General features: G+C 37.2%; 1 protein-coding gene across 1 annotated transcript; it reads left to right on the top strand.

The window, feature by feature from the left end:
• Nucleotides 1–684: 684 nt before the first annotated feature.
• LOC136210902 (AAA-ATPase At2g18193-like) lies at nt 685–2,355 on the top strand. Its single transcript, XM_066002352.1, has 2 exons — nt 685–1,723; nt 1,805–2,355. The coding sequence occupies exons 1-2, from the start codon at nt 704–706 to the stop codon at nt 2,171–2,173; spliced, it is 1,389 nt and encodes a 462-aa protein (XP_065858424.1). The 5' UTR covers nt 685–703; the 3' UTR covers nt 2,174–2,355.
• Nucleotides 2,356–26,312: the final 23,957 nt, after the last annotated feature.

The following is a 26,312-nucleotide window of genomic DNA, read 5'->3' on the forward strand; positions in this document are numbered from 1 at the left end:
CTCCAGCGGTGGGTCGATTTGCTTGTAACATTGACGCTGGCGTTTTTGTTGCAGAAGGGTACTGTTCTGCGGGCTTTGTAATTAGGGATCATAATGGGGTTTGCATTTGGGCTGTTCAGAAGGTTGTTGCGGGTTTCTTTGAACCCATTCTTGCGGAGGCGATGGCGATTAAGGAGGCGTTATCTTGGGTAAAAACGGCAGGTTTTCGAAAGGTGGATTTTAGATCCGATTGTTTATCTGTTGTTCAAGCCATCCAAAATCCTGTTTTTTCTTTATTTTACCTTGCGGATGTAGTTAGTGATTGTGTGATATTGTTGAGAGATTTAGATGATTGTTCGATCTCATTTGTTAAACGGACAGCGAATTCTGTTGCTCATTGTCTTGCAAGAGCGGCTAGTTCTGAGTCTGTCTGTAGGGAGTGGTCGGTTCCACCTCCGTTTCTTGTTAAAATTTTGTCTGACGATCTAATTCAATAATATTGTTCGGTTTGTTTCAAAAAAAAAAAAAATTGAACTTAGTGATATGTGGAAACATGGTTTTTGTAAGTGTGTGAGAAAGCATGTTTGTGTGTTTGGAATAGTGAATAAAAGCATGATTTTGAAATAATTAGGCATGCCAGTTTTGTGTTCTCGTGTGAAAATTGTTCTTTTTACCCATATAAATATACATGTAAAGCAACAAAAAAGAACAGAGTAAGATCGAAATGATGCAGTTGTACTCTTTGTTAGAAAATTGGAGGATTTTCCCCTCAGTGTCCTCTATGCTATCAGTGTACGCCTCTTTCTCCACATTCTTGATGCTATTCAGAAATGTCTACCGTGAATTAGTACCAAAGGCACTTGAATCCTTCCTAATCTCTAAACTCTGCTTCCTCTTCTCTCGCAATAACTCTTCTCCATCTTATGCTACTTTCATCATTGATGATGCTTGGGATGGTCTGGATCGCAACAAGCTTATCGATGCTTCCAGATTGTACTTATCAGCCAAGGTTGGTCGCGACAACAAAGTCATTAGAGTTGGCAAATTCAGAGGCCAAAAGAATGTCACTGCCGCCTTGGTTGAAGGGGAGAAGATTGTTGATGTCTTTCAAGGGATTCAAATTACTTGGAAATTCATCAATCAAGAAAAAGGCGACGATGCTGCTGCTGCTAACAGATTAAAGGACAATAATTCATCACGAAAGGGTCAATTTGAGATTGTTTTTGAAGAACAATACAAGGAAAAGGTGTTTCAAGAGTACTTGAATCATATACTTGAGACTTGTAAAGTGTTAACAGAAGGAGATAAGGTTTTGAAGCTGTTTACAAGGTCTCGTGTTGGCTGGAATAGTATTGATTTTCGACATCCAGCTACTTTTGATGCTCTTGCCATGGATCCCGAGTTGAAGAAGTCCATAATTGATGATTTGGACAGATTCTTAGCCAGGAAAGATTTCTATAGGAAGATCGGCAAGGCGTGGAAGCGTGGTTATTTATTGTACGGACCTCCTGGAACCGGGAAATCAAGCTTGATTGCTTCCATGGCCAATTACTTGAAATTCGATGTGTATGATTTGGAGCTTGGTGGTATATTTTCTGATTCTGATTTGAGGAGAGTCATGCTTGATATAAACAGGAAGTCGATAACAGTGATCGAAGATATCGATTGCAACTCAGGAGTACGAAAAAGATCCATGTCATCACGCCCTGAGGATAAGTGTGATGATGAAGCAGCTTATGCCAAGGTTAGTACATTATTATTCTGTTATGTTACGTTACATTATGGTTAGTTTGATGTGTTTATTGTGTTTTGTTGCGAGGAACAGCAATTCTCACTGTCGGGTCTGCTAAACTGCATTGATGGATTATGGTCAAGCAGTGGAGAGGAGAGAATAATAGTGTTCACGACTAATCGGAAAGAAGTGTTGGATCCGGCATTGCTTCGTCCGGGTAGAATGGATATGCACATTCACATGTCTTATTGCACAGCTGAAGGTTTTAGAGTATTGGCAGCAAATTACCTTGGGATTAAAGAGCATGGTCTATTTGAGGAAATAGATGGGTTGATTGAGAGAGTAGAGGTGACACCTGCATGTGTAGCAGAAGAATTATTACAGAGTAATGAAGCTGAAGTAGCTCTTGCTCAACTCATCAATTTGCTTAACCGAAAGAAAAAGGAAAAAGAAGAGCTTTAACATGGAGAGGAAAACAAAAGCTCTGTTTAAAATGTTCTGAATTTCAATATGTAGGAAAATATTTAGTTTCTTCCATTTGTTGCTCAACAATATATTATGTAGCACTCCCACCAATGTAAAAAAAAAAAAAACATGTTGAGGTGCTTGATCCTTCCTTTCATTTTTGGTGCATTAAACTCTTATTTGAATACATTAAGTCATTCATTCTTTATTTTATAGGGTTAATACACATATTTGCCCTCGTGTTTTCTCGAAAAAACACATATGCCCCTGTGTCAAATAAACCCACTAAAATCTCTTTGTATTTGTCACAACCCTACAGATATACCCCACACTAACGGAATGATGATTTGGCACAAACGCCGTTCCACGTGGAACGCCACGTCATGCCACGTCAACTGCCAACAAATTAAAATGAATCCTACGTGGCAAAGTAAAAAGGGTTAATACACATATTTGCCCTCGTGTTTTTTCGGAAAAACACATATGCCCCTGTATCAAATAAATCCACTAAAATCTCCTTGTACTTGTTAATAAGTTATCATGCCACGTCCCTTTTTAAAAATTTTAAATAATTAAAAATATGTCTACATGGCATTTCATATAAGTAGCAGAAATTAGAATGACTCTCTCTCTCTCTTTCTTTCGACTCTCTCTCGTTCTTTCGACTTCCTAGGAGAACTAAAAGAACCCTTCGACTCCTCTCTCTCTATCGCAGCGCTTCTTCTTCTCATGGATTGACAAAAAAACGAGTGCGAAACCCTATCTTCTTCTGGTTTATTCGACGCAACGGAGAGTGAATAGTTACTCTGCAGTGGAGTGAACAGTAATTTATGAAAAACGAGTGCGAAACCCTATCTTCTTCTCCTTGGATTTATGAAAATATTACAGCAGTTGCTACATTTGAAAAAGTTGTTATAAGCAAATAGAGAATTGAGAACTAACATGGATGAAATATTATGCTTATAAATCTAGGACGATTTAGAGGCTTTACGACAAATTTTTGCACTGCTTCCTCTTCCAATTCTTCAGCAGCAGCACCACCAATTTTCAGCTTTTTTACCATTTCCAAAGCGACATCTACATTTCAAATGCTGATAACTTATTAACAAGTACAAAGAGATTTTAGTGGGTTTATTTGATACAGGGGCATATGTGTTTTTCCGAGAAAACACGAGGGCAAATATGTGTATTAACCCTTTTTACTTTGCCACGTAGGATTCATTTTAATTTGTTGGCAGTTGACGTGGCATGACGTGGCGTTCCACGTGGAACGGCGTTTGTGCCAAATCATCATTCCGTTAGTGTGGGGTATATCTGTAGGGTTGTGACAAGTACAAGGAGATTTTAGTGGGTTTATTTGACACAGGGGCATATGTGTTTTTCCGAGAAAACACGAGGGCAAATATGTGTATTAACCCTATTTTATATTGAGCCTTTAATTACCATAAAACTTAGTTTTGAATATAAAACTTGGTCAATATAGTGTTATTAATTTCACCTGCATTCAAAATTTTTATTTTTACCGGTCTGAAACAATTTTTAATATGTGTAACGTGGCTATAGGGAAACTGTAAAAACCTTATTTTAATTTGTACAAATTATAATTTCAAACACATGTGAAATGAATAAGGCTTTTTTTAACTGAATTAGATATTCACAACTAACCAATTTGACAAGCAATGACTTAATGTTACAAAAAAATAAATGACCAGAGCTTAACTATCCAAATAAAAGATCAGAAGCTTAATACATAAAAAAAAAAAATTAAAAGATCAGAGGCCTCAAGATGTATTTTACCTTAAAAAATTAATAACTTTAACTTTTTTTTTAGGGTTACGGTGCAAAAATAGCCCTAACGTTTTGGGTCAGGAGCAATTTTACCCCCTAACGTCTAAAATGGTGCAATTTTACCCCTAATGTTTATAGCCAAGAGCAATTTTACCCATAACGTTGATAAATTGGATCAATTTCAGACACTGTTATAAAATACAGTCATTTTTTTCTTTAAACATAAATGAGAAACTTCTTTTATAGTTAATACTTCATAGTTAAGTATTTGTCCTCCTATTAAAAGATAGATATTTAGTAATACGTTGTTGTTGAATAGTATTTTAGCAGTACCTTTTATTTAAGATTTTTAAATTTTATTATTATCATTGAGTAACATCGAATTCTAGTAACTATGATAAAATAAGGGGTAATTACTAATCTAGCCCAATGAAGAACCTCACTTTACATATCTAACCCACCTTCCTTTTATTTTACCAAATTAGACAAATAAACCCATTTTGGACAAAACTACCCTTATTCTCATATAACAACCATCTCCTCTTTCCCTTTCATTTACTTTCACATTCTCACAGAAAAATTTATCAACTCAACCCAAGATCTAAAGATATCCATACCCCATTCAAGTTCATGTAAGTATCATTCCCTCATTTTTCATACATATTACTAGAAATACACAGTTGGTTTTCGAATACATTTGTTTGAATCTTGACATTTTCCGATTCCGCCATTGTCTCCCGATCTGTCGCATTCGGTGGTCAAATGCGACACAGATAATAAAATGCGACAAGGACTAATATATAGCTTGTCGCATTCATATCCATGTCGCATTTGGCGGTCGCATTTGATGTACCATGTCGCATTTGGCAGTCGCATTTTGGTATAGCTTGTCGCATTTGAGTCGCATTTTGGTGTATCATGTCGCATTTGAGCTTCATTTACATATGAATTGGCTTTATTATGTTTTGATCACGTGTCCATTTTACTAAATGTAGAAGTATGTCAACCAAAGAGAGGTGTACGTGTTTTTTATCTTGGAACGGACAGTGGACTACAGAAGGAAAAGTGATGACATACGTGGGTGGTAAAGCGAAGTTGTTGGTTTTGCCAATAGATATTGACTTGCAAAAGTTGAAAGAGAAAGTTTATGGTGCACTCCGCGTTGACTCAACCTCGTATGATCTCCAAATGTCAATGCAGGCGACATATGGTCCAAACAAACTGCGTGGTGGGATAGCAGATATTGATGACGATGGAGATGTCATGGGATTCATAGAGTACTGCCGAATGAATCCGACCGATTTGATTCCATTGTATGCTACTCTAAACATGCGAACAATACAAGCTTCAACATTGCGACCTAACAAGGATGGACATGTTGGTCAAAGCAAACCAACGGAAGTAGTAAGTAATGATCCCACCATCGAACTGGATGCTCCTATACATGGTAAGGATGACAACGATTGTGGAAATGGCATCGATGATTATATGAATAATGATAATCACGATCATTATGATGAGCATTATGATAATGATTATTGTTACGATAATGGTGATAATGTGGAGAATGAAGATACCACTCAGAATGAAATTCCTGTTAAAAGTGTTCACGAAACAGTTAAGCAATCTAAATGCGTCCAACGTATCCCATATGAGGATGGCGATGAAGATAGAATGAAAAGGATGACTGATCCATTTCGATGGTGTCCAAAGCTATGCGATGCGCCCGTGAATATGATTGCACCTAAACAATCAAACAGAGGTACTGCTTTGAGGGTCAATGATATATTTTCAAACAAAGTTGAATTGCAAGATTCACTTGGAAAATATGCAATTGAAAATAAGTTTGAATGGAAGGTTTACAAATCAAACAAGTCTTTGTTTGAGGTGAAATGTAAGGATGTGGGCAAATGCAATTGGAGGGCTAGAGGGATCGTCATTCCAGGTTCCAATTTGTTCAGGCTTTCAAGAATAGATGGTATGGACATGCATGCTTGTGGGAGAGATCAGATATGTCCGCACCATAGGCAAGCGGGGAAACGTGTTGCAAGGATACTACTCCGAAGCAGGTTTGATTTGGAAAATCGGGTGCATCGACCAAAGGATATTGTTTTTGATTTTGAACGAGATTTTTCCGTCAATCTTTCTTATATGCAAGCTTAGAGAGCAAGACACTGGGCATTGGAAGCACAAAGTGGTTCCCTGGAGGAATCGCTCATGTTGTTGCCGGACTACTGCAAAATTGCTTCCAAACATAGGATGGATAACGCCTATAGGTGGGTACATCGCTACTACACCAACGAGTCAGTTAAGTTGGCATGGGGTGAGTCGATATATCCACTTGGTCATCAATCAGAATGGAAAGTGAACGAGAATCCTATGAAAGTGCTTCCTCTTAAGAAGGAGGGACGGTCTGCTGGTCGACCAAAAGGTTAAAAAAGAAGGCCATCTGTGGGTGAAGATGTAATTCGCACAAGGTGTAGCAGATGCGGAAGCATTGGTCATAATCGTTTGAATTGTCCATCCATGCTTCCAAACACTAGTCGGCTTCCTAGTGTAATCTCAAGTTCAGCAAGTTGTTCTAACACTACTACCTCGAAGCATTTATGATCATTTGTCTTTATCATGTGCTTGTATGATTCTATTGGGGACAAACAAATTTATATTGTATAATACTTTATCTTGTTATCTTGTACAAATTGTGAATACGTCACGTCGCATTTGAGCGCATTCCACTCAAATGCGACAGGGTTTATAAGAATCCTAGTCGCATTTGTGTGTTGAATGCGCTCAAATGCGACTCAGGAGATTCATTGTGAATACTTCGCGTCGCATTTGAGCGCATTCCATTCAAATGCGACAGGGTTTAGAAGAATCCTAGTCGCATTTGTGCGTTGAATGCGCTCAAATGCGACTCAGGAAATTCATTGTGAATACTTGACGTCGCATTTGAGCGTATTCCTTTCAAATGCGACAGGGTTTATAACAAATTGTGCATAAATATTACATATATAACAACATCATGAATCAGAGTACAATATCATTTGAAGTCTAACAAACGTCCATGAAACAACTCAATCGTAAGTCGTAAACGAAAGAAAGCGCCATCCGTAGAATTGTATGGATATACATAAGAGTCATCATGCGGGAAATCATGTAATCCACTTAAGAATTGTGCGTTTATGCAAGTCCAAACGCCACAGTCATTTGAGCCAGACATTTGTTGTGGCACCCTTGTAACTCTGCTCCAAGTGATCATCCGTCGCACATTTTCCCGTCCATCTACGAAATAGCCACTCAATTCCATTACTCTAACAATGACTTGCAAGGGTGTTTGGAGAACCGCATCCAAAGGTTGCTCCGACATGTTTGATACAAGACTGTCATATATATATAAGTGCATATTCCCCAACTCGAACACTCCTAGGATCCAGTGCTCTTGCTTGTAATTTATCGGAATAAACACTCTCTTCACTGTGTGCCAAGGGCGTACAAAATTATCTGCATCACCTTTTACTCTTCGTACGAAATAGTCTTCACTATCCCACCCCGGTTCATTGAACCCCTTCACAAACATGGCTTGGCACATACATCCAACAAAGTCAGTATCAACAGTGGTCCATTCTGCAGCCACATCAGTTTGTACTGACTGTCGTCTAAGTAAATACAGCCAACCATTGATATGCTACAATAAGATTATGCAAACATTTAATACAGTAAAAGTCACATACTTACAAATGAATATGATATAAGATTAAGGTTACCTCATTCCAGATATACGTCCCCACATCCCGAAGTGTATTGAAATTTTTTGCATCCAAACTGTATATTTCTAAACCTTTCAAACGTATTCCCTGAGTTGATTCAGGCCCGTTGATCCACGATTCCAGCTCTTCTATCAAACATGCATCTATTCGGTGGCGCTGATCATCAACATTACAAATGACTGGTCTTTCCTCAAATCCGGACTTGATATGGCCACCATATAATGCTACTGGATCGGTGTACTTTAATGGATCGGTCCACGGCGAATTCAAATACTTGCTAACCTTAGCAACCCGTTTACCTTTTCCACGTACTACTTTTGTTCCACGTCCTGCTCCTTTACCTCTAACTGTGCCTCCACCTCGGGTTGGAACTATACCTCCTCGAGTATTTTCCTTAACTTCATCTTTTCCGGTCCCTCGACCTTTATCTTCTTTTGGATCAACCACCTACAAAAACATGGTAATGAATAATTCATACGTGAAAGCTGTAATTCAACATCTTGTCGCATTGGAGATGAATGCGCTCTAATGCGACAAGCCATAGTGCAACATCTTGTCGCATTGGAGATGAATGTGCTCTAATGCGACAAGCCATAGTGCAACATCTTGTCGCATTGGAGATGAATGCACTCTAATGCGACAAGCCATAGTGCAACATCTTGTCGCATTGGAGATGAATGCGCTCTAATGCGACAAGCCATAGTGCAAAATCTTATCGCATTCAAGCGCATTCCACTACAGAATGCGACACAGAGATACGATATGTATAAATTCAACCAACTTATACCTCTTGCTGCAACTTTGGTGTCACTTCCTCAGGCACAGAATCCTCAAGATGGACAACCTCATTTAATTGCGTAACTTCCTCCTGCACAGAATCGTCTGGTACCACAATAACATTCTGAACCTCCTCATCTTGAACCATATCTGCCTCTTGTTCCTTTCCATCTTTCATCGGCTCCTCTTGAACCATACCTGCCTCTTGTTCCTTTCCATCTTTCATCCGCCCCTCTTCGACCACTGGCTCCTCCCGAATTTTACTGGCCTCAGCCTCCTCATTCTCCACATTAGCATTGGGTCGACCCATCGCCTTTAATTCTTTTATATCTCCCTCAATCAATGATACCCGTTCATCTAGGTTGTCTAACCTACTGTCGACCTTACTAAATTGTCCCTTGCACCACGTATGATGCCTCTCAAGCACATCCGTTAGAACTTTTTGAAGTTGTTTTATCTCGGTCGTTTGTGACCGTGATGCAATGATATATCTATCAACTTCATCCCCTTCCTCACCACCCTCTTCATCATCACCTCCATCACCTCCATCATCACCCTCCTCTTCATCACCTTCCTCCTCATCACCTTCCTCCTCATCACTTTCCTCCTCCCCGTCACCTTCCTCTTCCTCAGCTTCAACCTTCTCCTTACCTTTCATTATTGGGGCAAATATAACATTTATATCAACTTCCCGTCCTTCAACATGGTCCACCAAATACGTGTACCAATCGAACTCTTTCTCTCTATCCTCAACCACAAGACACGCGTCTGGAGGATCAACAACCTTACATTGAAAAAAAATAGCAATGTATTGGTAAACAAATACAAAGTAAAGAGAAATACACGAATCTCATTCCACTTATAGAAAACGTTTCTTTGATTGCTTTGTTTGAGGGGACTATTCTCTGGGACCATCTAAACAAGCGTGGAAGTGGGCTGCCACTTCTCATTGTGTAATATGCATGAGTCACATTCCACAACTCAATAATCCAAGTTTGCAAATAAGAGGTATCCATTGATAAGAATTATAACATTGTCGCATTCCATTTGAATGCGCTCGAATACGACATGGTTATAACCTAATCATGTCGCATTCCAATTTCAATGCGCTCGAATGCGACACGGTTTATAACCTAATCATGTCGCATTCCATTTTCAATGCGCTCGACTGCGACACGGTTATAACTCAATCATGTCGTATTTGAGCGCATTCCATTATAAATGCGACACAGATGGAAATTGGGCGCATTCAAACACTAAACATATATAGACAAATCATACACAAATCATACCTGGAATACGTGTGCAAATCCAATAAGTTGATATGGCACACGTTTCCTATTTCCCGCTGTATTTGCCTCTAATTATTTCAGTCTTTTGCTAATGGCCCAGTCCAAGAACCTATATGTCTCCTCCCAAGCCAACGTCCCCCATGGAAACTCATTAAACAGGCTTGGATAATCTGCAAGATCCAAAACCCAATCCTTTGCATGCCTCTCGTTAGCATTATCCAATACATTACCATGCACAAAGTACAACATGGCAATCATCACAGCATCTTGGTTAAATCGGTCGATCGCATCCTTCTTCTTCCATTGTACACTTTTCAAAACTTCAAAGAAGTGAATTGTCGTTATTGTCTCATATTTCTTGAAGTACTTATTTCGCAACCTATGCGGCATCTCTAATTCATACATTCTTTCCATGAATTCCCCAATGTTTACCCCAAACCTTAAACCACTTATCAGGCCAAACTCCCAATCTCCAAACCGCATATCAACTCCCCTCACCCTGAACCACATCTCCCTGTGTTTACTTTCTTTATGTTTAATCTCCCGTGATAGGACATGATGCACTATTCCAGCAGAGAAACTAGCAACTTTCATATCCAAATATTGACCAAAACATGTTTTCCTATACATTTCTAGCTGCTTTTCACTCAAATACTTCTTTATCATGACCCCAGAATCCATATTAAACCTGACTGTTACTTGAGCATCCGAATTAACCGCCTTGGGATATTTGAAAATGGAACTATGTTTTCTCTTTTTAGATTCACTGGGATCATGCTGTAACAATTTTAAACATACACACATTAAATTCTCTAACAAAACTGACATATTCTATGTATAAGGCTTACAATCATGTCACATTCGTCTGTGAATGCGCTCAAATGCGACAATGTTTCATGGTGTATAATGTCGCATTTGAGCGCATTTAGGTAATAAATGCGACAGTTTAATGGAATGGCTCGTCGCATGTGTCGCATTTAGGTAACAAATGCGACACTATGTTCGCCTATTATACCTTGTCGCATTTGAGTGCATTTAGGTAACAAATGCGACCATATCTACATACAGTTAACATACGAGCGCATTCGAGCGCATTCGAGCGCATTTAATCCATTAATGGCGGTAACAGGGAAGAAGATGATGCATGCTTACCTTATGCTTTGTCCGTCCTTCCTCTTCGCTTGCCGCCGCCGTCGCCTTCCGTTTTCTTGCCATCACAGTCGCGCTTCGCAGGGAAGAAAGAAACCGGAGATGAAAATGTCGAGGTAGGAGAAAATGAAAATGAAAATGTAGAGAAGAACAACCCGGATTATATATAGTGATTAGTTCAAAACGTAAAATGCAGTTGAAACGAACTGAAAATGAAGAAGATGAACCACAATGAAGTTGAATGGGAAAGGTCAGGTGAGGAAGTGGAAGTGGAAGGAGCGGGAGGTAGGAGATGAACCTTCAAACTAAAATAAGGGTAGTTTTGTCCAAAATGGGTTTATTTGTCTAATTTGGTAAAATGAAAGGAAGGTGGGTTAGATATGTAAAGTGGGGTTCTTCATTGGGCTAGATTAGTAATTATCCCATAAAATAATAATAATCATCAACAAAGTTTAAGAATCTAATCAAATTGTTAATTAATATTGGCTTGAAAGTCTAATTTTGTACACATGAAAAAAGATTAAACAACTATTTCATATTCCGTATATATTGTAACAAAATATTTAAAACCCAAATATTTCATCTCCAAATCTATTATGAGATTATAAAAAATAAAAATAAAATTTGTTCTTGAGTCAAACTTCTCAGTCTGGATTGACTCAAGTAAAGAGTTTCTAGAATAAAATTAGAAGCTTTAACCACTTTAAAAGTTTTGACTAGTCAAACCTCTAATAGTAATGTTTGGTGAAAGAGGTTTGAAATAACTTTATTGGATCCAAAAAACTAATTTGAAAAAGCTAGTTTTATGAGCTTTTTCAATTAGCTTATTGTTCCATCTCTTTTGAATGACATTTTTACCACTAATTATGAGTACAATTTAACCACAAATAAGTATTTTATTATGTCTTTATTTGTCATTTTACACAAACAACTATTGCAATCAGCTAAATTTTACCAAACAAATTTACACAATCAGCTAGTCAAATCAACTCATAAAAAAAGTAACCAACTAATATAATTAGCTATCAACTATCCACTAACATCTATTTACCAAACAAAGCGAATATATAAAATTAATTGAAATAATTGATATTAGTTTTTCAATTATACAATTTATAACATTGGGAATAAAATTGATCTTCATTATTGAGATTTTTGTAGCTTATAAAATAATAATAATAATAAAGTATTATAGAAAGAACATGATATTGGGAGATATAAAGGCATGATTGCATTATCAAAGACCCAATTTAGGATGAGTGCCAAGTTAGGTAAAGAAAAATATAAAGTTGCCAAAAAGAAAAAGAAAATCTACAAGTAATCCTTAAGTTCAAAAAAGAAGGAAGGAAGGGGAATCCAAATAATGCATTTGTAAAGTAAGTAGAGCAGGTGCCCTGCATATTCTCATTTTTCTAAATTAACTGCTAAAGGAATTCACCCAAAAACATCCTCAAGCTCTTCACTTTTTCTTTATTCATTAAGTTCTTTACTTTTCGATTTTAACATATTTAATATTTTTCTTTTTTTTTTCTTCAAAAAAACATATTTAATATTTTTTCTTTTGTATTTATGATTCTATGCATTTCAATTCAACCTCTAATTAGAAAAATTAGATTTGGAGATCAAACGTGGTTGAAAGAAAGTGTGTCGTAATTATTTTATCTATAACTATTTTTCACATTTTAAAAACTAACTTTTTAGATATTTCATCTGATTTTCAGGAAAAAAAAATCTTATTTTAAATTATAAAAGATGTATTTTTTTTAATCAAAATGCTAAATTTTCATTAGATAATACTAGTACAATATAACATAAAAACAATAAAGAATAAAAGATCCACGAATACAAGAAATAAACTACAAAGAGTAAAAAAAAAGTCATTAAAGGTACCGCTAAAACAAACAACAAATGGAACATATAGTGCTTGTCACTCCAAATTTGCAGAAAAGCAACTGCAGTCCTGACTTCTCCATTTAAACCATTCGGAATTTTCGGATTTGAATTATTTCTTTCGTAATCCCGTAACTCTAGTGTTATACGGATGAGATCTACCATTTTCGCTCTTGCTAAACCCGAAAAAGTTACAAATGAAAAGATGATGAATAATAGATACAGATCAAACGGATTAAGAGATACAATAAGACATGAAATCCAACGAGAAAAAAAACTAGAAGAGTAGAAACTGTGGATGAGAAAGTAGGAAGACAAATCTCATCTTTCATCCTCAATTAGAAAATGAAGAAAATAGAAGAGAATAAAACTGGATGGTTACGAAATTTCAAAACTCAAGAGCAAACAACAAATACTAAAAGATGTGATTTTAAATGTATATGAAATGAGTCATATTTATTAGAAAATTAAATTTTAATGTTTTTATTATTTGTCAATGTTTAAAAATATGACGGAAAGATGAAGTTTCGAATAATATGTAATATATAATTATATTCTACACCCATGAAATCTTTCCAATAATATATTATAATCTCAGAACATCTTCAATGATTTATACAAACGACCACTCAATATATATGTCACCTCATGATATAGTTTTGGGTTTGTGTGTTTGGTCTCGGGGGTGCCAGCCTGGCTGGGATATCCACGGATCAGATGCACCCGTCCCAACCTTTCCATAAAAAAAAGCCTCATCATTTTTGAACTCACTCAATAAATGGTTTTTTTCTTAATTAATTTATTAGTTAAGAAAGCTTATTTGTTCGATTAATTAAAAAATAGAAATTAATAAAATTTCTAATATTTTAATCTTTTTTTTGAAACCAGACGAATTGACTTGGTGTAATTTTTTAATATTTAGAATTCTTTAGAACTTATTGTTTTTAACACATTTTAATACATATTTGATACTTCATGTATTTAATTATAATGTTAATAATTATAATATTTACAACTTTTTAGAATAATTATAATATTTATAATTGTTTAGAATAATAATAATTAAAATGTAAAATTGGAAAAAAAATTCACACGTAGGCATGTGAACAGTATTTCTTAAATCTATCACACACCGATCCATGGAAGAATGGAACCGGACGAATTGACTTGTTGTAATTTTTTAATATTTAGAATTCTATAGAGCTTGTTGTTTTTAACACATTTTAATACATATGTGATACTTCATGTATATTATTTAATTATAATGTTAATAATTATAATTCAAATTATAATGTTAATAATTAAAATATTTAGAATTTTTTAAAATAATTATAATATTTAGAATTGTTTAGAATAATAATAATTAAAATGTAAAATTGAAAAAAAAAATCGTGAGCATGCGAACATCACGCCTCACCACGGGGTGAGGCATGTGGCTATCCCGCCTCACCACATGGTAAGGCGTGATAGTCATACGCCCGCGTTCCGTAGAGAGAAATTTTTTTTATAAAGACTAAAATAATAAGGACAGTTTCGTCATTTCACGGGACTAAGGGGTGAGAAATGGTGGCCGGATATAACAACACCCATAAGAAATTGAATTTCAAAAGGGTGTTGTTAAACTCAGCCCCAAATTCCCACCCCTAGCCCCATGAAAGGATGAAAATGCCCTTTCATGGGTTTTGGGAAGGGAATTTCTATTTTTTTTTTTGCCAATACGACACGCGGGCGTGTGGCCATCACGCCTCACCTCGCGGTCGGGCGTATAGATATCACGCCTCACCGTGTGGTTGGACGTGATAACCTCACGCCTCACCGTAAGGTCGGGCATGTGGCTGTCACGTCCGACCACGCGGTGAGGCGTGAGGCTAGAACATCCGACCACACGGTGAGGCGTGATAGCCACACGCCCGCGTGTCGGATTGGCAAAAAAATAGCTTTTTATCCCGTAAATAGTCCGTTAAACCCGTAAATAGTCCGTTAAACCCGTAAATAGGCCGTTAAACCCGTAACTACAGAATTGTACTTAAAACCAAAAAATAATATAAGTTAATTAATAAATATTATTAATCACAATATATAAAACTAATATAATATAGTCCAAGCATCTATCCTTTCAGCGTATAGATTCTCCAAGTGACGAATACTCTGATGATAAAATAATCGCCATTGGCTGGCAATGGGAGGCAATGGAAACGCATGATGTAAATAAAGATGTATGTAGTGACGATAACTCCCCAAATGACAAATCACAATCTCTTGCTCTGGTGGTCTTCCATCGTCCGAACGCATCAGCAGTATAGTGCAACATCCTAATTGTTGTGTAGTAAAGAGGAAAATTACTGCGTTCAATACAGATGCAGCAGCAAATAAGTCATCCGAACTCACCATCCAGTAGGACTCACCACAACCCGCTCCTGCCCATTTAATACGTGTGAGGGCAGCATCAAATCCGTTCCCGTACATTGGCGCATACAGATCACGGTTTGCCCGCATCTCATTCTCTATGAGCACTCTCATCAGCTTCCACTCCTCTTGGTTATAAATGATGGCATCGGCTAAAACATGAAATCCACATTTACCATCTACTACAACATCATGGAATCCAGTAATAAATGGTACGATGAGACCTTGAACCCGATGTAAATGGTGGTAACCGGCGATATCCGCATCAAATCCGATTGAAAATATTAATATATGAAATTTATCAATAAAGTTATATTTACTTTAACTTCAACATATATATAAATGAAATAAAATATACCCGGCAACTGGCTGTTATGCACAGATGAGGATGAGGAACGGCCTCGACTACGAGTACTCCTCGAACCTGAGGATTGTGCTCGACCTCGTGGTGACTGACTGTACTCCCATGCACTCGGATTTCGTTTTGTTGATGAATTTCCCTTTGGTCTACCCCTAACAGTGTCTTTGACCTCAGGTTCTTTGAAGCCACTCTGTTCCGGGTTTATCTGATCATGAATGTACATCGATATGTTACGCACCATTGAAGGATATAATTTTTCAACCTTTTCCACAAGAGATTGAAAAAACCGGCGATCCTCAGACCCGTCAGCATATACTGGAGCAGTAACTGGTATGTCACTCAACCCTTCAAACGTAAGAGATCTCCAAAAAGGATGGATGCGGTCAACATGGACTGATTCATTTGTGTCAATATATGTTTTAAGCTCACATGCACACGGAATGCCATGAGTCATGGGCAACACGCATCCGCATTCACTTACCACATCCATACTCAATCCGTGCATACGCTTGAGCTCATCATTTAGTACAGCCAAACAGTAATGTGAAACGTGTAAGTCGAGATACGCGAAAGGTTCTCCACAGTGATTCACCGCAGATCTTCTTCTCGAGTCCTCGAGTGAGTATCTGATTATATACAATGAAGGATTACAAAACTAATGTATTAAATTTTAAAAGATTAAAGCAAATAACAGAATAAATGTCTTACTTGATCGCCTCGATCTGAGCCTCAATGTCCTTGTGCACCTTCGCCCACACTGTATCGAGTGCACCAGTAGATGAATTCAACCACTGTTTCAACTATGCATATGAACTCTCCACTCGACAGGTTGTGGTGTTTCCTAAGTGCAACACCTTGTTCGTCCATGCTCGACAAAACTTCTCTTTATGCACTAGCCACGTGGTCTCCACGTACTGAATCACACCAGACCAGTTGCCAGTAGTATTCTTCATGGCTACCACTGCCGCCTCATATTCGGCTTCTGTCGGGACTTCAATTATACGTTTCCATTTGGAATTCTTAAAAATTTCACCAAACTTCTTCATTCCACTCAACTTGCCAACTCTATCCTCCACATCTTTATTAATATGCCATGTGCACAATAAATGATGAGAATGAGGAAATACCTCACGAACCGGCCGCATCAATCCTAACTCCCGGTCTGTAGCAATGGCTGTCGGATGCACATCAGGTTGGAGCAAAAGCTTCAATTTTTGTAACACCCACATATAACTACCCTCGGTTTCATCCTTCATGATTGCATAGGCGATCAAGAAGTTTTTGTTTGAAGGCGTCATTCCAATGATTTCAAAGAATGGCATCTTATACTTGTTTGTTTTATATGTTGAATCCATACCAACAAACAAGTAATAAGATCGGAACAATGTGATCGATGTTGGATGTGCCATAAATAAGTGAGTCACGACATTGTTGTCCGGCACCGCTTGCGTCCAATGTATGTAGTCCTTATCTATAGCAAGCCGATAAAACTGACCGATTACATCCCGACCCTCAAAGCTCTCAGTCCTGATTTTCTCCCTGTAATTATAGATATGTCTTTGTGTCGGGCAATCCTCCGGATGTTTTTCTTTGATTGCAGCAAAAATAGCACAAGGCTTAGCTTGAGCTGAACTCATTTCACGAACAAGTTTTTTGGAAGCCGGGCTTAGTCCGCTCATCTGTCTGTAGCCCTGACGATATACAGCCAACTGATGACAGTGTTGTCCTCTATCTCCAGGAATCCCATTCACCACCCAACCGCCCAATTCAGTGATTTCCATAACCTTTATCTGGAATTTGCAACCACAGTACTTTGTTTTTGTATTCTTCCGTAGTATAACATCCATATCCATATCCTTTTTCCTTTTATAATTCTTAACACCACGAGCACATTTAACCAATATCCACTTTGACTTGCGTCCCGTCTTGTGCAACGCTGTGGTTAACTCAAACCCGATCCCAATTGCCGTCTGTTTTGCCCAGTTAACAGCTTCATGATATGTTTGAAATGTTTGTTTGGGAAAAAACTACGAGCTGTAATCTATGCCGTTTCCGTCAAATTCTTCCCACGAAACCACCTATAAATGATAAATAACGAACATTACATTCCAAAACGTGACATTTCTACAGCGTTTCGGTGTCTAAACCCGAAAAACAGCCACAAATATGCTCGGGCGTGTGAGCATCACGCCCCACCTCATGGTGGGGCGTATGAGTATCATGCCCCACCTCATGATGAGGCGTGTGGCTATCACGCCCCACCACATGGTGGGACGTGATACTCATACGCCCCACCATGAGGTGAGGCGTGATGCTCACACGCCTGAGTACTGAACCAAAATTTTTTTTTTTTCAATTCAAATTACAGACATGCAAGGAAGTTAAATCGGAAAAATACCTCGAATTCGGACGTAGCATCACTCCCGTCTACTCTCGGTGATAACGGATTGTCTTCCATCAAACATGTTGTCTTTAATTCGGATGAAAATGTATTTGGGAGACTTTGAGAGAGTTTAGGAGGGATTCAAATTTTCAGTTTTTATTCAAAGGGAGGTTAGGTCTTTTTCCGGGGCTAGAAGTGTGAATATGGGGCTGGATTTAGTAACCCACATTTCAAATGGTTTTATTCAAAAAGTTTGCATGTTGTCCCACATTGTCTCTTTGAGAAATTTTTCTATGGTCTATATAAAAAGTCCTCTTACAAGTCTTCAATAATTAACTAACCACATAAGGCTCTTTCATGTATAGGAGGGTGTGCTTGCATTAAAAAAAAAAAAAACTTAATACACCAAAAGCGCCTCTAAACAAATTCAGGTTCTCAATTAATATACAATTAATAATGTCAATGAGGGTTGGTCGAGGTTCGATTCCCCACTCCGTCAAAATTGGTAGGTGATCTGTAAATTCCACTGTAAACCCTCATCGAGGTCTGTGGTTTGCCCTGACCTTGGGAGTGGGTAGACCTGCCCTTACCTAAACTTTACAACATCAAAAAAAAATATACAATTAATAATTTTTTAACCAATAAAATAATTAATTCAATTACTTATTAATAATTTCATAAAACTATATGTCCAATAAAATAATTAATTCAATATTTTTTTTAATAAACTGTCCGATTAATTTTTTTTTTTTGCATACATTAGGACTCGAACTCGAGATTTAGCTTAAGCGACTTGAAACCTTTGACCACTCAAACAAACTATATTTGGTAATTAATTCAATATGTATTATTATTTTTTTAAAATTTAATAATTAATTGAATTTGACAAATCAATAAAAAAAACAATTGACAAATAATAATTAAAATTTAAAGGATTAAAAACAATTGACAAATTAATAAAAAAAATTACTCTTAAAAAAAGAGAAAATCATCTAATAATATTTGTTGTTGTACTTTTCTTTGTTACAAAATGTAGTAACTTACTACAATTTGTAACAAGAAAGTCACTAGCCTTCTAGTGGTTGCGTGTTACAAGTAACAAACTTGTAACACCCACTAGAGGTGCTCTAAGCCACAATACGTCCAAATCAGGCACGGTGTGCCACCCATATTTAAAATATTATTTTTTATTTTGTTTTATATCCGATAAATATTATAAAAAATTATTTTATTTTCACAATATAATTAGCTTTTAAATTTTAAACATATATACAAATAAAATTTATAAGTTTAGTAAACTACGTGTATCATATTATTTTATTTTATTTATATGTTAATTTTTTTTTTGGTAAGAATATAAATAAAAATAATAAACATTTAGATTAAAAAATATATTCATTTTTCAATTTTAATAAAATTTTAAGTTTATCATATTAAATTAATTTAATATAGAAAAATTACAAAACTAGATCAAATTGGAGGCCAATTTATATATTTAGACCAATTATACCCAACCCATTGTATATCTAGACTATTTATTTGTGACTTTTCCAAAATACCCTAAACCTTTCATCTTCTCCACTTCATTCTATCGGTTTCATCTCCTTTGTTGTCTATCTTTTTATCTTCCCCTTCCTTTATATTGTGCGAATCACCGAGAAATTTTTCATCATCATGTTTCTTCTTTCTCTCTTTATCTTGTTGTTTTTGTGAAGGTGTACATCTTTATCTTCCTGTTTCATGTTCGTCTTTTGGTTTCTCTCTTCTTGTGCGAATACAAGGCATCGTTATTCAACGTTCTTCTACATTTATCATATGTTTATTGTCGATTTTAATGGCAAAAGACAAAAATAAGGTAAGTATCTACCATTTCATCTTCATTTTTTTCCAGAAATTACTTCACAAAATGAGTTTTCGTCACATTTTACGAAGTCCGCGAACATAAAATCACCTGGAAATGGATGATTTTGCTTCGCATAAAGTAATTCTGCGAAGCCTGCGAAGCAAAATCATCATTTTTCAAGTGACATGGAAGACCTAGTGCTTAATATAAGAACTCTATAATTATAGAATTTTGGCTTATTGCATATTTACACCATTAAACTTAACACGTTTTTCTTATTGACACTCTGAACTTTTAAAATAACTTATCACACACTTATAGTCGGCTTTAAAAACTTATCGCATACCTATAGTTGATTTTAAAAACCTATCACACATTATAGTTGGCTCATTTGTACCTCCTACACACAAAATCGTTGAACTATCATCTTTGATGGATGAAGTAACATGCGTGCTATAGAAAAAAAAAGCGTGTGAATTCGTTATGTACCTCATCTGCCAAAGATGACAGATCAATATTTTGTGTAGGAGGTCCGAATGAACCAACTATAAGTATATGATAAATTTTTAAAACCAACCATAAGTGTGTGATAGGTTTTTAAAACTACCTATAGATATGTTATTTTAAAAGTTAAGAGTGTTATTATACAAAACTTCCTAAGTTTAAAAGTGCAAATATAGTTTCATAAAAAAAAAGGTGCAAATATGGTAACATTATGCGTATTATAGTTTTTGTCAGTTTAATATGTAATATGTTACTGAAAAATATCAATTATTATTAATTGTATTAAAACTAGTTTTATTATTATTTACTACACCTCCACGATATCCTTTGGGACAATCGTCATTAGTCTCTAAAGAAAACCAAAAATAGCAACATTTGAACTTTTATGGAAATTAGCATCGAAATTAGATTAAAAGTAACTAAATATTAAAGGATTAATTAACTGAGAAAAAGAAAATAATAATGCAGAATTGCTTCTGTACATAAAAACAAAATAAGGAATAAGACAATGTCATCACATGGTGAGTGAGTGCCAATTGTTATAATTTTACGTAGAAATCTTTCTAGCTTCTTCTTTCAAGGAATCAATTCAAAACAAATGCTGGAGAAAAGGAAAACAAAGGGAGATTCTTGTGAGAATATTAAAACATAAATTCAACAAGACCATATGCATACTTTATCGCGTTTTCATAGGCAAAAAGCATTCCGAGACCTCTGATCTTTCATTGTTTGGTGCATTAAGTCATCGATCTTTCATTTAAATACATTGAGTCTCTGATATTTCACTGATTGGTACATTAAACCCTCGATCTTTCATTTAGACACATTGAGCCATTGATCTTTCATATATGGGTGTATTAGGTCATTCCATAAATCAATTTATATATAGATGTATTAAAAGCCTGTTTGATTCAACTGTTAGCTAATAGATGTTGTTGTTTGCGGTTGTGGTAAGCTGTTTAATTATTATTAGTGTTTGGTAAAATAATACTGAACTGTTGCTGTTAGTATTTAAAATGTCTAATATGAACATGTTTTAAATTAATTAATAAATAAAATAAAAAATAAAAAATGTATTATACAGGGTGGGCGCATGGGATCGGGTGACGCGGTTGCCCTCCCCGCGGTCCCAGATGGACGGGTGGGCAAGTTGCCGCCTGCGGACTGTGCGGCGCCTGTCCTCCCTGCCGATGGCGCCGGGCACCGCAGGGGGCCTGCCGATGCTGGGGCTGGGCGTTGGCCTGGTTTTTCCGGCATTGTGCCTGGCATTGATTGTCCTATTCCAATCAGTGCTGGGCAGGCCGAGGCTGCATTTGGGGGGCAGGTTGCCTCGAGTCAGAGCCCTTTTGAGGCTGGGCATGATATTCAGGGATAGGGGAACATGGCCTCCCCCAGGACTGCAGTTGGCAATAACGGGATAGGTAAAGGGTCTTGGAAAGACACTGTTATGGGAGTGGTTGAGGAGGAGCTCTGCTTTGAGGAAGTGGAGATGGTAGGGGATTCTGCGGATCTTTTCTCTGATTCGGACGAGGAGGATGGTGTCCATAATGATCCTCTTTGTCCGGTTATTAGACTGTCTTCGGAAGAGAAGAGGGAACTCAGAGAGAAGTGGAAGGTGTCTTTGATAGTTAAGGTGTTGGGGAAGAGGATCGGCTTTAATTATTTTGCCCAAAGGATTCAAGCCCAGTGGGCTAGGAAAGGGAAAGTCAGTATTACTGACCTTGAAAATGACTTCTATGTCATCAAGTTTACTAGAGTTGAGGATTACAATACTGTGATCAAGGGGGGCCCATATATTATTTCCAACCACGTTCTGGCTTTACGGCCTTGGGTTCCTAATTTTAATCCCCATGATTCTACTGTTAACAGGATTTTGACTTGGGTTAGGTTTCCGGGCCTTCCCATTGAGTATTACAGTGAGAAATTCCTAAGCAAAATAGGAGGCATGGTTGGGAAGGTCCACCATGTGGATAAGACTACTATTGGTGCCATTAGGGGCAAGTTTGCTAGGGTTTGTGTGGATGTGGATCTTGCGAAACCCTTATTATCTAAGTTCTGTGTTCAGAACAAGGTGTTCTTTATCGAATATGAAGGCTTACATAACATTTGTTATGATTGTGACATTTATGGTCATTCTCAGGAAGGTTGCCCCAAAAGGGAGAGTGTTTTGAACTGTTATGGAGAGTGGGAGTATTTCTGTAGGTAACCAAGGGAATGAAGGAAACTTCGGTCCTTGGATGGTAGCTAAACGGACTACTCGTCATAGAACTCAGCCTCCTATTATGCAGAATCTTCCTCCTGATATTATCAAGAAGGGGATTTCCGCTCCTTCTAAGCCTATGGCTGCCCTTAGTGTGAAGGAGAAGCCTATCCCCAAGGCTAGGGAGGAGGCTGGTACCAGCTTAGCTCTTAGGTCTGGCTCTAGGTTTGGTGCCCTATCTATTGAAGACGTTCATGAGCCTGTCCAGGGAGATGAGCTTATGGAACACAATTTACCGGGTTTGGAGTCTGTTGTGTCTTCTGAGCTAGTGGTTGATTCTGTTAATCCCCTCTTTGCTTCCAAGAATGAAGCTCAGGGGGGCCCCCTGGTTCAGGTGGCCCGAAAGATGAAGGAAACTAATGAGGGTAGTTCTTCTATTCTTACTGGTGGACCTGGAATTGGGAATCCAATGGGGGTTATTAAACCTGGCTTGAAAAAGCCAAAGGGCAAACAAAAAAGCATCCAGAATTCCTTAGCTTTTTCAGAGAAGAGGGGACCTGCGGGTACCTCGGTGAGCTCTCAGGAGCCCCTAGTAAATACCTGGCTTAGGTAGGTTGGTGCGGTCAGTCTCCTCCTTTCTATGGACTTGTTGTGCTGGAATGTTAGGGGTGCGGCTAGCAAGGCTACCCGTATCCATATTAATGACCTAATTAAACAGTTTAACCCCTCGTGTTTTGCTTTACTGGAAACTAAGATTAGTGGAGAGAAAGCAGATGAGGTGGTTAATAAGTTTAAGAACTGGAGGTGTGTTAGATCGGAGGCTACTGGCCGAGCTGGTGGGATCTGGCTTTTCTGGAGGCCAGATCGGATTCATTTTGATGTTATTAGTATCGATAAGCAGTTCATTCACTGTAAAGTGAGCTTTTCTGGTATTACTCCCTTCTTGACTACCCTTGTGTATGCTGATCCGATCTTAGTTAATCGCAAACGGCTGTGGGAGATCCTCTTTTCGATGAGTGGCAGCATCTCTGAGCCCTGGTTTATTGCGGGAGACTTTAATGATATCGGCCTTATGAGTGACCAGAGAGGAGGTTCCAATCATTATGTTAATCGCTGTCTTCACCACAAAAATAATATGGATTTATGTGGGCTTTCCGACTTGGGGGCTTCGGGTCATAGATTCACTTGGAAACGCAATAGTATCTTTGTTCGTTTGGACAAGGTCTATGCTAATGTGGCTGCCCTGACTTCTTTCCCTGAGTGTTCTGTTTTAAATCTTCCGTTCCGTCATTCGGACCATTGCCCTATTTTGTTTAGACTTTTGAGAGGCAACCGGCCTAGGGGGAAGAGACCGTTCCGGTACCAGCTGGCGTGGGAGTCCCATCCTAAGTTTAAGGAGTTCGTCCAAGATAATTGAAAACCTCATTCGAATGTCCTGCAAGCTTCTGAAGGGTTCAGGAAGAAGGTGCTTGGTTGGAATAAGAATGTCTTTGGGCACATTATTAGAAGAAAGAATAAGTTGTTAAAAAGGATGGAGGGCGTTCAGCGTAGGTTGGATGTGAGGTTTGATCACAGTTTAGATGGCCTCCTTAGAACCCTTCAGAAGGAGCTGGAAGCTGTGCTTAGGTAGGAGGAGCTTCTCTGGTTCCAGAAGTCTAGGAAATCCTGGATTAGGGATGGGGATCGTAATACCAGGTACTTCCATCTGTCTACTATGATCAGGCGGCAGAGGAATAGAATTGAGGCTATCAAAGATTCTGATGGGGAGTGGGTGTATGAAGATGAGGTGACTCGGAATTTGGCTCTGGAGTTCTATAAGGAGCTTTTCAAAGAGGATCTTGTTCAGCTGGAGAGGGCTCACTCTATTGCTACCTTTCCTTTGATCAGTGAGGATATCAGTCAGAGTGCCTTTCTTCCTATTTCCCGAAAAGAGAGTGACCATGCCATCTTCAGCATTGGGGCGTCTAAAGCGCCTGGTATTGATGGTCTTCCAGCTGGCTTCTACCACAAGCACTGGGGTGTTGTGAAGGAGGGTATCTATGAGTTTATCATAGGTGTGTTCAATGGGTCTAAGGATATTGAGCTGGTTAATAGAACTCTCCTGGTCCTTATTCCTAAAATTGATAAGCCTTCTTCCTTTTTGCATATGAGACCCATCAGTCTTTGTAATGTTCTTTACAAGATGATTACAAAAATTGTGGCTAATAGAATCCGTGGCATTCTTCCGGAGATCATTTGTCAGAATCAGGGTAGTTTTGTACCCGGTAGACAAATGATGGATAATGTGGTGATTGCCCAAGAAATGGTGCACACTATGAAGATTAGGAAAGGGAAGAAAGGCATTGTGGCTCTTAAGCTGGATTTGGAGAAGGCCTATGATCGCATCAACTGGAACTTCCTGATGGAGAGTCTGGAGAGAGCTAGGATCCCGGACAGTTGGAGAAATCTTATTAAGGTTTGTATTACTTCTCTTGTGTTTCAGGTTATGGTGAATGGGGATATGTCGGAGGAGTTCTCTCCGGGTCGGGGCATCCGTCAGGGTGATCCTATGAGTCTCTTCATTTCGTTATTGCTATGGAGAGGTTGTCCCACCTTATTCAAGATGCCATTGATATTGGGAGTTTCCACCCGGTGGCCATCAACAGTTTCTGTCACATCCGTGTCCCTTATTTTAGTTATAATATCCTAATATAAGGTTATATTATAGTTACTTATTGATTGGAGAGTTAATTGAGTATTATGGATATAGTTTGGAAACTAATTTCATACTTTAAGTGTAAAATTAAAAGTTTAGGGTAAGTTTTAAAAGAAGTTAAATTTTAGAGGGACCAAGAAGGAGATTTCTCCTTATTGAGAATATAAATCTCACAAACCAATTCTCTAATTTCGTGGTTCTAAGTACATGTATATCCCCCAAAACTTCATTTTCTCCTCCTTCTTCATCCAAGTATCCAATTTTACCTACTTTTGATCATTCCTTGATATTTAGAGATTGAACCGTTGGATCGAGCTGATTTTTTTACAGTAGCTTCTAGACATCCTAATACACATTGTGGTCGGTGTGATTTCAATTTGGAGATTTCTAGCATGGATTCGTCCTAAGCAGATTAGAGGGGAAGATTTGAGATTTTAATGTGTTTTTCTCCCAATTAGTGCTAAAGTAAGTAATTATCAACTACCCTTTTGAGTTTTTATGTATATATATGTATATATAACTCTATATTTTCCAGAAAATTGAATTTTTGTGATGATTTTTGACATGCATTTGATTAATTGGAGTTTTTATGATTTAGTTTTTAACATGAGCTTAAAGTTAAGTTCAAGTGATTATATATATATATTTGCATGTCAATTTCAATCTATAATATATGTTTATGTATACATGATTTGAGTTTGGTTTTGATGAATTTAGTATATTTGATTAATATTTGTGTAAGATTTGATATTTTGAAGAGTAAATGAGTGGTTTTCTATAAATTTATTTCTTAAAGTGAATTTGAGTTTTAATTAAAGGTTGTTAAAATATTAATTTTGATGAAATTATGCTCTATTAAAATAAAGTCTATATATGATGATTTATGTGTTATTTTTAAGAAATTGAAGTTAATATTGATAAGTATATTTTTAAATTATTTATTGGTGATTTTAAGTACAATAATAATTTATGATTGAATATTTCGGAAATTGATTGAGTAAAGGTATTAAGAAAATTTATGATGTTGATTTATGATATATATATATATATATTTCTGATTTTAAATTATATTATGAAATTA

The sequence above is a fragment of the Euphorbia lathyris genome, chromosome 1 (assembly GCF_963576675.1).
Source record: "Euphorbia lathyris chromosome 1, ddEupLath1.1, whole genome shotgun sequence".
Classification (NCBI taxonomy): domain Eukaryota; kingdom Viridiplantae; phylum Streptophyta; class Magnoliopsida; order Malpighiales; family Euphorbiaceae; genus Euphorbia; species Euphorbia lathyris.